We start from the raw sequence: 12620 nt of genomic DNA on the forward strand, positions 1-12620 counted from the left end.
ACAAAAAGTTTAACAAGATGTTTCAAGCTATAACTCCATACATAGCCTGTGTAATTTTTCTATATTTTCTCCCTTTGCCAGTCCTATTCTACTATGCTAATTTAGGAATAATTTCACATTCCGTTGCTTACAGAGAACTAAACTTTCTTCAGATATCTTATGTCTATAATATTTCTATTAGAAGCGGTTTCACATTAGATAAAAAAATAAGGTTGCAGCAACACACTCAATGCAAGAGAAATATATCATATATTCAAACAATGATCAATTTAGGTAATATCTTTTGTCCCAGAGAAATATTTACACTAGCAAGTAGGGTCTTTCATATTAACTACCCATGATTCCCTGCAGATGACCATGCTAGCTAAAGCTATTAAGAACTGATATTTGACAGGCATCAGTAGATGTTCCCTGTCCAAAATATGTACATAGTATTTGGAAATTCAAACGAAAAACAGTCTGTTGAGAAGTATTGTCAAAAGAGTTATAGAGTTATAGTTGCATAATAGAGTTACCCAAAATAGTCTTTCCCAGGGCAGTTCCCCAGTTCTTAAAAATGATGCCCTGGAAATCAGAGATCTTATTAAACAGAATAACCTGTAGTGTAAGGGACTGACAGAGAAGGGAAAATTTTAAAAAATTGATGTGACCATTTTATTAAGAGAATAATTTAGTTCTAATTTCTGAATAAGACATAAATCAATTATATAGCGTACTAAATGAATGTTTTAAGTTTTCATTTTTAGCTAAAGCATCAAAGAAACCAATTCACACAATATTTCAGACAATGGAAACAATTATGGCATCCTTTTTTTTATAGTGTTTTCTTCCCATAACAATAGTTAACACAATTACAATTATTATTTTTAGTGTTTAGGTTGAAATAATATTCTGGTTCTACAAAAATCTAATAATCTGATAATTTTAGCAGGGTAGCTACTCTATCTAATTATCTGCCCAAGAGGTTTATCAATGAAACTAACAAAATAGAAATGAATTTCATAACATTAAAGTATTGAAAAACAGAACATTTCTAGTCATTACCTTATCAATGGCTGATGAAGAGCAACTAAAGAGGCATGCACTATAACAGAGATGACAGAAAGGTGAAAGTAATCAAACATAACATTAACGTAGTGATGAAGGCCTCGGTGTAAAGTAAAGTGCAACTTTAGCGTTCGGCTGCTAATTAGCTGCAAAGTGTTCAGGTCCTCTGGTCTAAATGAAAAAGAGCATAAACACAGGCAAAAAAGTGTGTTATTAGCTTAAAAGAACAAGTATACAACATAAATTATTTTTAAAATAATTTAATACTAGGATTAAGAATCCAAGAATACAAAGCAATGACTGAAGTCTTTTATAGTTTTGGTATTCATTCTCATTTGATAATTTGTTTAATATGAGGACAATAATTACAATAATCTTCTGATGAAATGATTAGAAGGTGCCAAGTATAAGGAAGAGTAAAGAAAATATTACATTGAATAACCAGATGTAACCTTCAATGAAAGCAATATGACATCATATATGCAAATACACAATTATAAAGTATACTGGAATATCAAATATAAAACATGTGGAACTATATTTACATACAGACACACAAAGTATATAATAACAAATTCAAACATAAGCAAAAAAGGCAATCCCAAAACTAATAACTAGAAAATCTTTAATTTAGTTTTGATACATTTATTTAATCACAATAATTTTTACAATTTATATTTTATATAGCCCAATCTAGAAAGTATTTTTGAATGAAAAAATTAAAAGTTTTTAAAAATCCATAATACATCAAAAAATACACCACCATTGACTTTCCTCTTATTTCAATATTAAGGGCAGGTTAATACAAGAATGAGTTCAGTGCTTAAAACTTTACAGTAGATGAACACTGATCAAAAATGTATACATTGATGCATACAGAACTAGTGTGTATAATGTGACACATAGAACTCCAGCTGAAAAATATAAATACTCAGTGTAATTGTATCAAGACCAATATGTAACTGAACTTTAAACTTACGAATAATCTGTATCTGTGAAGTGCAGATCTAAAGACAGTAGGAAATTCATTTCATTAAGAGACTCTTCAATCTAGGAAAATAAAATAAGTTACACAAACTATGATTTGCCATGCATTCTTGTGTTGAAAGACACAATATTTATATATTTCTCTTCATTTGCTCAGTTACCAACTTGTTTACAATAAATTAAAATACTTTATTACTATGCATGACAAAGCAGCAGATAGAAAAGCAAACAACAATGCTTTTAAATGTTACTAGTGCAATTTAAAATATTGAGTGAATAAAATACTGGACAGTAAATCCATTATTTGTACAAAATGGACCTATGTGTTTTAAAGTTACACACACACACACACACACACACACACACACACACACACACACGTAATATGCTACTCAGTCTGCTTCAGGAATCCAGGGCTTTTTTTTTTTCCTAGCTTGCCAGGGAACATAAATCATTTACAACCAAGATGCATGGCATGGCATTCTCATTCCATGCTGACAGAGTCAAATTGACAATACCGGTAGGTAATTTGGCCCATTGAATAAACAATCGAGAATACAAAAGAAAAATAAAGGGCAGACGAATTATTGTCTTGATAAGTGGATCTGAAATGACATGTACCAAATATCCCTATTCTTCTCACAGAGCTGTGACTGCAAAGATAAAATATTCTCTAGAGATAATGAAAGGAATGGCTCCAATAAATAGCTGGGAAGCCATGCTCTACAGGCCAATTTGCACTTTTGGATTTTGCCTTCTCAGGTTTCCAAAGGAAAAAAATAGTAGGTGTATTCTCCCCACAAAGGGACGCAGTGGTTCAGTGGCTAAGATGCTGAGCTTGTCAACTGAAAGGTCGGCAGTTCGGCGGTTCAAATCCTTAGTGCCGTATAACAGGGCGAGCTTTCGTTACTTGTCCCAGCTTCTGCCAACCTAGCAGTTCGAAAGCATGTAAAAAATGCAAGTAGAAAAATAGGGACCACCTTTGGTGGGAAGGTAACAGCATTCCATGCGCCTTTGGCGTTTAGTCATGGCAGCCTCAAGACCATGGAGACGTCTTCGGATGCGCTGGCTCTTCGGCTTTGAAACGGAGATGAGCACTGCCCCCTAGAATTGGGAATGACTACACATATGTGCGTGAGGAATCTTTACCTTTACTCCCCACAAATATGACTGTGTCATAGCTAAACATTCCTCTGTTTAACTCCTCAACCATATAAAGAGAATACATTTACCTATGCTATTTATATCAATGAAGTTTTTTATTAACTATATAGGTAGACCTTGACTTATGTCTTGTTGCTTAGTGACCATTCAAAGTTATGATGGACCCCGCTCCTCAAAGATACTTATGACATGGTCTGAATTTCCAGTGGACAGGCCCCCAGCAGTCAGTTGACTGTATTTCAGGCACTTAGCAACTTGTCTGCATTTAGGGTCATTTATAATTTTCCAGTTATTACCATGAGGTAGGACGTTTCGGCAAAAATCAGTGTTTACAGGGGGCCAAAAGGGTATAAATGGGGAGGAGGTAGGTGGGTAGGGGGAATTGGAGGTAGTCCCTGCCTTTTCTAATGCTTGGAGCTGAGAGGGACCAAGCCTGGAATGGTTTGGATTAAGGTAGGTACTCGGCTAGCAAGCAGTAAGAATCACTTAACAATAGCAATGGGGATTGCCCACATTGCAGTTGCTAAGTGATGCAGTCATGTGACATCTCACTTTATGACTGCATTGCTTTGTTATCAAAACTCTGAAAGCAACTGTGGTTATAAGTCAAGTGCCCAGAGGAAAATTTAAAGGCACAGTACACTCTCAGTCCCTATCAAGCAAGAATGATAGAATCCACCAATGAATTGTGTAGCATCGCCATGGAAAAAAACAATTCACATTTCTTATCCTAATCTAATTCTTTTTCATTAAGTTTGATAAATAACTCTGAAAGGATCCAGCAAGATTTTGATATTCTGGTGAATTATAAATCATTGTCTATTCCCCAAACTATACTTACATTTACACACACACACACACACAGACACACACACACACAGACACACACACACAGAGTGCATACTAGGTAAGAAGATATCGTATAGTATCTTGGCTTGTTACGTCTTTGCACAGAAATAGCACTGAACTGCTTATTTATTGATTTGAAATATTTGCCTTCTTCCCACTCTTCTAATGGCTCTGAGTTTCCTGAATGCTCTGGTTGTCTACTGACTTACACAGAATTTTGGAATAGGTTAGTCTTCATTTACCAGGGTTTTTTTTACATTATATGGCAGTCACCCATACAGAACTACTATATCTATCCATCCATCCATCCATCCATCCATCCATCCATCCATCCATCCATTATTAGTTAAGCAGATGCCAGGGTTACCTTTCTTTCATCCAATAGCATTTTAATTTTGAAGATCATTGCATCATTCACACAGACCTCTTCATTTTTGTAGAGAATCTGAAATGTTTTACTGCAGACTACATTGTCATGGACACAAGCTGGGAAGGCAAGATCAGCACCTGAAAACAAGAGAATTGACAAGTATTCATTGTGGCTCAAAATTTATTGCTATTCACAAACTGATAACTGACAGTTTTTAAAAGACTTTTTTTCCAAACAACTAGATATATTGTAATATTTTTTTTTTACCATGATCATATAATATAGTTAATATACAGCCATTCAAAAACATAAAAATCGGATGTTGATGCATTACGGAACAGAATGCTTAGTTAACTTCATGATTATTTAATATTTGTGAATTAATTCCACTTTCCAGAATAAAAATCTAAAGAATACATAAAACCGGTGATGTCAATAACTAGTAACATTAATAAAAGGAAAGTGTAGCAGAACGAGACCGTACCTTTAAAATCAATGCAGCCATTGTTGTAAGTGTTTGTGTGAATGTATGTGTGCATGTATGTGTGCATGGCAAGTGTCCATAATATTTTTAGGAATTTCTTAAACCATTGTTAAATTCAGCAATATATTAGTATTTCTGATTTGATCTGAAGAGAAATCCTAGAAACATGCAAAGTATTTTGAATTCAAAATGTTCCAAATTTGAAATAGCTTACTGTTTTGACATCAAAAAAGATTGTTCAAACTTACATCAGTAATTTTAAAATATTACCAGAATGGAATACTGTAGATGAAACATGTTTCTAAAGTCTAAAACATGTATAAACATTTTGAATTCAAAGTAACTGTTGAGCCTAGCAACCTGCTCGACACCGCTAACGCGTGTTGAAAGCATCGCAGGACTTATACATACTTGGTGGTGGTGGCACTGGGTGTAGGCGGCCGTATGCGGGGCGAGGGGAGGGGGTATCGGGTGCGACGGGCTTAGGATGTCTCCAAGATGATGCTGCAACCAGCACCTTCGAGAACAAGCTAAGGACACTTACGCGCTAACAAGGGTGTGGTAATAAACAAGGGTGTGGTAATAAACAAGGGTGTGGTAATAAACAGAGGCGCGGTTTAAAAGCGTTAATAAGAAGGGAGGGCTATATAAACGCCCGTTTCTAGTACACTGTAGTGCCGATTTCATTCGTGTTTACGAGTCACAGAGTGTAGCCGTCCACGGACGCGAATAAACCAGCGTGCCAAAAAGAGCTGAAAAGGGTGCTGCTGTGTTTTGATTGCATCTCGCACGGTCAACCTGAGAGGAAATCGGCGCTACTCTTACTACTTGCTTCAGCGGGATGGCGGAGGGGGTGGACCCGACCGCTACTGCAACGCCACCCTCAGAGGAGGAGGACTTGCTGGCATCGGGAGAAAGCCCAGCTGAGGATCCACCTTCGGTTCATCCGAAAGAGCGCTGCCGAAGTCGCAGCCAGGGAGAGGAGGGGAAGGATGCTGTCAAGGCAAAGAGGAGGCCCCCCTCCCCAACAGAATTGGGGGAGTGGTGGCAGAGTCCTGCCTTGGCAGCCCCGACAGGAGCCCCGAAGGGCCAAGCATTGCCCCCTTACAGCGAACGTTTCCACCGCTGGAGAGAGCGTTGTTGGGTGGATGATGACGACGGGGAGTGGAGTTACTCAACAGGTTTGGGCCACTCAACTATAGAAGTCCTTTGAGAGCGGTTTGGGGAAGCTAGCTTCCGGGATGCGCAGTCCTGGCAACCATGGATGGCAGGGGCGGAGCCCAACTCAAGCTGGCCAGCGTCTTCCGCAGGGACCGAGACTAGGTTTCGATTGGCTAGCCCCAAGTTACGGTTGGGTCCCTCTCAAAGCAATACCCGACTCCCGGCTACGCATTCTGCTACAACCCAGTCATTTGGGCCATTGGGAGGCGTGGCTACGGGGATAGCGTCTGGATCATTGCGGGGCCCTTCTGGACCGGGTACGGCTCCAACCGCTGGACCGATGGCTTATCTAGCTGTGCCGGTTGGGCAGGCTGGGGTGTGGGGGCCCCAACCGGTCTGAGGACCGCCCCCCCTTGCAGACCACGTTCGATGGCAACCCAGACCATGTGAACCTTTTCCTGAGCCAGGTACTTAGCTACCTCAACCTCTATGGGCGTTTGTATCCAACCCAGTGGTCCATGGTAGTCACCATAACAACAACAGGGGAAGCTGCAGACTGGGTAGCGGACCTTCACAATGATCACGCTCGAGAGCTCACTGATGTTGGGCTGTTCCTGGAAGGACTCAGGGTACGGTTTGAGGATGATACACGAACCCAGGTGGCTGAGGGGGAGCTCGTAGCCCTGAAACAACGGGACGTCCAGCAAAGGAATATGTAAAGGAGTTCCGTCGGCTCGCAGGGAGGGTGAGGGGTTGGCCCGAACGCATGCTTGTTCATCAATTCCATTTTGGCTTGGATCGTGAACTAAGACAAGCCTGCATATATCGGGGCATGCCACCCTGCCTGTCCGAGTGGTGTAAAGCAGCTATTGATCTAGACGTGGGACTGAGAGAATTTTGGGTGAAGGGTGCTGTGAGCGCGATCCCCATCCTACGCCAGCCAGACCGACCGGGTCCCGTCAGAGCAGTGGGAAGAGGGGAGCTCGATTCCCATGTGGCTGACTCCACACGCGGAACATTGCGCTGTTTCCGATGCAACCAGCCCGGCCACAGGGCTCTGGAATGCCTGTTGCCACCGGTTCAACCACCTGGGCCAAACGTTCCGACAACCAGTGGGAAGCTCCGTGGGCGACCAACTCCGGAGAGAACCAGGGCCCTGTCGCAGCAAGGACAGAGTCCCACGGGAACCACCACTGGGGGACCGGGTCCTGCTATACTCCCTGGTGTAGTCCCAGTGGTAGTGGCTGATAGCGATGAGGAAGAGGAAACCAGCGACCCGATGGTAAGTGAGCCCATTCGTCCCTTCCTCATACCCATCATACTAGTCCCATTAAACGGGGCGGGACGGGTACAACATGAGGCCCTTATCGATTCTGGATGTACACAATCCTTGATGAGACGTACTGTAGCCACCCGGTTGGGTATCTGGTTACGATCACTAAAACCCCCGATAACATTCGAGCAAATGGATGTGTCCACATTAGGGGGGGCCCTGGTAACCCAGGTCACGAAGTTGGTAAGGATGGAAATAGGGGCCCATTGGGAGTATATACGGTTTGTGGTGGTGGATACGAAGATCGACCCCGTGATTCTGGGTCTGGCCTGGCTAGACAAATGGAACCCACGATCTGGTGGGAGGGGGAATTCAGAAAACTCCATTTGCCGCTAGGTCCGAATCCGGATATCCAGAAGATCCCAAAAGAGCAAGGGGTGGCTTTGGGGATAGAGAGCAATACATGTCCTGTTGGTGTACCTGCCGTTTATGGGGACTTAGCAGCAGTGTTTGATGAGAAAGAGTGTGACTCGCTACCCCCACACCGGCCCACTGATTGTGCAATCGAACTAATACCCGGGGTGAAGCTCCCAAAGCCACGCATGTACGCCATGACTCCACAGGAGGTGGAAGAGTTACAGAGATACATTGATAAAAACTTAGCTCGGGGATTCATACAGCCCAGTCGGTCACGTATGGCTGCTCCAGTTCTGTTCAGGGACAAGAAAGATGGGGGCCTTCGTTTATGTGTGGACTACCGGAGATTAAACGCAGTGAGTGTAGAACCGGTGTATCCGTTACCTTTAATGAAAGATCTACTTGCTGCTTTGGCGACCGGCAAATATTTTCCAAAGTTGGACTTGCGGGAGGCCTACTATAGGGTACGAGTAAAACAAGGCGATGAGTGGAAGACCACATTTAACTGCCCGTTGGGTAGTTAAAAGTTTAGTGTTATGCCTTTTGGGTTACAAGGCGCTCCCACAGTCTTTATGCAACTAATCAATGAGGTGTTACACGATTATTTATACCAAGGGGTATTGGTGTATTTAGACGATATTTTGATATACACCAAGTCTATGGAGGAACATATAATGTTGGTCCATCAGGTGTTGGAACGGTTGTTACAAGCTCATCTGTACGTTAAGGTATCCAGGTGCGAATTCCATCGCACAGAACTAGACTATTTGGGCTATAGAATATCTAAGGATGGCATAGCTATGGATCCTGCAAAAGTAAAAACAGTATTAGACTGGGTGGCCCCGACGACTAGAAAGCAATTACAAAGCTTCCTTGGCTTCGCCAACTTTTATCGTCAGTTCATCCCAACATTCGCGCAAATCGCTTTGCCCTTAACAAACTTACTACGGACAAAGGGGGAGGGGCCTCAGCGACCGGGCCGTCGTTTGGATTGGACAATGGAATGTCAAACGGCGTTCGAAACCCTGAAGCGCCAGTTCGCAGAGGCACCCATATTACAGCATCCTGACCAAGTGAAACAATTCATAGTCCAGGTAGACGCCAGCGACGTTGTGGTAGGTGCCGTGTTACTGCAGACAGATGTCCAAGGTCAGTTACACCCTTGTGCATACACCTCCAAAAAGTTCAGTTCCACGGAGAGGGGCTGGGTTATCTGGGAAAAGGAGGCGTTTGCTGTCCGTTGGGCTCTCCTCACCTGGAGACATCTGTTGGAGGGAGCGCAGGTGCCGTTCGAGGTGTGGACGGATCACCGCAACCTTATAGCATTGCAAACACCCAGAGGACTGTCCCCCAAACAGGTCCGTTGGGCTCATCACTTTCAGCGGTTCCGATTCACATTAAAACACATGCCCGGAGGCAAGAATTTCTTGGCCGATGCTCTGTCTCGAATGCCCCAGTTCCAAAGCAAAAGGGACGAGGTAGTGCAAGTTATGATACCTGGCAAGGATAAGGGGACTGTAGCAGCCGTAACAACGGAGTCTTCGACAGATTGGAAAGAGTTGATGCAAAGAGAGTTAAATACTGATAAGTGGTTTGGAGAAAACAAACATCTGCTCACGCACAGAGACGGGGTCTCATGGAAAGGGGACAAGATATATGTGCCTGAGGAGGTTCGGGGCTTAGTGTTACACCAATGCCATGACAATAAAATGGCTGGCCATTATGGTTTTCTTAAAACACTACACTTAACAAGGCGTCAGTTTTGGTGGCCCCATATGAGGAAAGATATAGAAACATATACACAGAACTGTTCTGTGTGTGCCAAAGCCAAGTCCCGCCCTGGAAAACCATTAGGTTTGTTACAAACTGTAGCCACCCCTACCCAACCGTGGGAGGAGTTAGGGATGGATTTTATAGTTGACCTACCAGACAGCAATGGGAACACAGTTATCTGGACTGTTATTGATTTGTTCTCTAAACAAGCTCATTTCATTCCTTGCTGAGGGTTGCCGTCAGCTCGTAGGTTATCTAAATGGTTTATACAGCACATATACAGGCTACATGGGGTGCCCCGCCGTATCATATCTGATAGAGAGATGCAGTTTACGGCTCACTTTTGGAGAAACTTCCTCTCAGCTATTGGGTCAACACAAGGACTTAGTTCAGCGTTCCACCCCAGTACCAACGGGGCTGCAGAAAGAGCAAACGCAATGATAGAGCGATACCTCCGTTGCTATGTTTCATATCAACAGACCGAGTGGTCGTCACTCTTATCCTTTGCAGAGGTTGCCTATAACAACACGGTTCATAGCAGTACGGGTCTTACCCCTTTCCGGGTGGCGATGGGACGAGACTTCGTAGCGATACCTGAATTGAATCATTCATCAACAGCTACCACAATGCCCCAAGAGTGGTCCGACAGAATAAGGACAGTATGGCCCCAGGTTAGGGAAGCATTGGATAAATCTGTTATCGCATATAAAACCCAAGCAGATAGAAAACGTGCACCAGTCCAACCTTTTCAGGTGGGGGACATGGTATATCTTTCCACCAAGTACATCAAACTACGACTGCCTAGTAGGAAACTGGGACCAAAATATTTAGGCCCGTTCCCAGTGTTGAGGACAATAAATCCTGTGACTGTGGTGTTAAAGTTACCTCCATTACTGGGGAAGATTCACCCCGTGTTTCATAGTAGTCTTCTCAAACCCGCTACCCATACCCCAACATTTACACGTCCTGATCCGATTACAAAGGGTCATTACGAGGTTGATGACATCCTAGACTCTAGATGGAAACGGGGGGGTTCTCCATTACCTGGTTAAAGGGAAGGGCTATCCAATAGAGGAGGCTTCCTGGATACTGCAGAGCAATATGAAAGCGAGTCGTATAATTCGACGATTCCATACACTATATCCTCACAAACCACAACAATCTGATAATATATGTAATTTGTCTCTTACAGAAGGACACTTGGTGAAAGGGGAGCCACCTGTCGAGCCTAGCAACCTGCTCGACACCGCTAACGCGTGATGAAAGCATCGCAGGATTTATACATACTTGGTGGTGGTGGCACTGGGTGTAGGCGGCCGTATGCGGGGCGAGGGGAGGTGGTATCGGGTGTGACGGGTTTAGGACGTCTCCAAGATGACGCTGCAACCAGCACCTTCGAGAACAAGCTACGGACATTTACGTGCTAACAAGGGTGTGGTAATAAACGGGCGCGGTTTAAAAGCGTTAATAAGAAGGGAGGGCTATATAAACACCCGTTTCTAGTACACTGTAGCGCCGATTTCATTTGTGTTTACGAGTCAAAGAGTGTAGCCGTCCACGGACGCGAATAAACCAGCGTGCCAAAAAGAGCTGAAAAGGGTGCTGCTGTGTTTTGATTGCGTCTCGCACAGTCAACCTGAGAGTAACTTTCATATAATTGTAAAAATTCCTTTGAGGTTTATGAATTTTTAATAAAATCTAATCAATCTTCTATACAATTTCACAATAGACAATTACAAAACAATAACTGCAAATACAATTTTGGCTGTTTTTCTCTGGGTTTTTTTTCCCCCATTTCTTCAGAAGCCTTAAAATGCACATATGCTCAGATTTCTCATAAATATTAAGATCAATTCACTAAAAATATTTAATATATAATGTAACGTTAATAAGATAATAACTTTCTAATAAAAGTACTATTAAACAGTAATAATAAAGCTTAAATACTAATGAAATATTTATACTTACTAGTTGCACGTAATAAGCTTGCTTCAATTTTGTGCGGTATTCTTGGAGGAATTTTCATAGATGCACGAATTTGATAGAATCTACAAGACAGAAAGAATATTTCTAGAATTATTCTATTTATGATGTTCACCTTTTAAACACTTTATCAAAACTTTATGCTAATATGGTTTTCAATATGTAACCATAATGTAAAAATTACAAAAGTCAACAATTTACACATGGAGAGTACAGAGATTGCTGCTGAAAATGCCATGGACGTTAAGTGAACCATTGTTCACTATGGTACAATTTTGCCAGAAACCAAAAGTAAACACAGTTATGTGACTATGGAATGCTGCAAATGGCTGTAAATGCAGCTATGTTGCCAAGCACCCAAAGTGCAGTCACAAGATCGCAGTATTTCAGGTCCAGGTCATAAATTCCCTCCTTCAAGTAGATTGTAACTTTGAAAGCAAAGCGAAAATAGGTATATATATATATCAGGGGTGAAATGCTCCCGGTTCGGACCGGCTCGGGCGAGTAGGTAGCGATGGCGGCGGGCAGTTCGGAGAACTGGTAGCAAAAATCCCTGCCCCCGCCCCCATGCCCAGCTGAGCCGCGCAATCATCAGAGCCTTTTATTTTCTTTTACATGGCCCTGACGAGCCAAGCTCTGATGATCCAAGCTCTGACGATCTCAGCTGAGTTGCCTGCTAATCAGGCAACTCAGCCTGGATTGTCAGACCCATTTAAAAGAAAAAAAGTCCCCCCCCCAGCTTGCTTACCTTAGCTGCTGGTCGCAAAGCCTGGCTTGCTTCGCTTGCTGTAATACCTGCAATCCATTGCATCAGCAAGCAACTGAATCTCCCTGCCTGCAATCAAGCTCATCGGTGAGCAGCTCTATCTGCAACTTTAAGACTTGTGGATTTCAACTCCCAGCAAAGCTGGCTGAGGAATTCTGGGAGTTGAAGTCCACAAGTCTTAAAGTTGCCAAGGTTGGAGACCCCTGTTCTATTGGGTAAGTTTTTTCCCCTTTGGGAGCTTTAAAAAAAATAGTTAATTGGGTTTTTTTTAGTTGTTCTTTTTTTAGACCTAGCCATTTAAAGTTTAGGAAGTTTTAAATTTAGCTGCTTTTATATAAAAATAAAA

At 42.5% G+C, this 12620-nt stretch overlaps 1 protein-coding gene across 3 annotated transcripts in view; it reads right to left on the bottom strand.

Moving 5' to 3' along the window:
• The window catches only part of FAM135A (family with sequence similarity 135 member A), a 54450-nt gene that overhangs the window by 28962 nt on the left and 12868 nt on the right, over positions 1-12620 (bottom strand). For all 3 annotated transcript variants that reach the window (XM_070932912.1, XM_070932914.1, XM_070932915.1), the window contains 4 exons: positions 11494-11573; positions 4415-4554; positions 2027-2097; positions 1045-1218 (listed from right to left, as the gene is read on the bottom strand). In XM_070932912.1, the coding sequence (XP_070789013.1) occupies positions 1045-1218; positions 2027-2097; positions 4415-4554; positions 11494-11573 (465 nt within the window). The remainder of the gene's footprint in view (positions 1-1044; positions 1219-2026; positions 2098-4414; positions 4555-11493; positions 11574-12620) is intronic.

The sequence above is a fragment of the Pituophis catenifer genome, unplaced genomic scaffold (assembly GCF_029215685.1).
Source record: "Pituophis catenifer annectens isolate HBS135680 unplaced genomic scaffold, rPitCat1.0.hap2 SCAF_1, whole genome shotgun sequence".
In the NCBI taxonomy this organism is placed as follows: Eukaryota; Metazoa; Chordata; class Lepidosauria; order Squamata; family Colubridae; genus Pituophis; species Pituophis catenifer.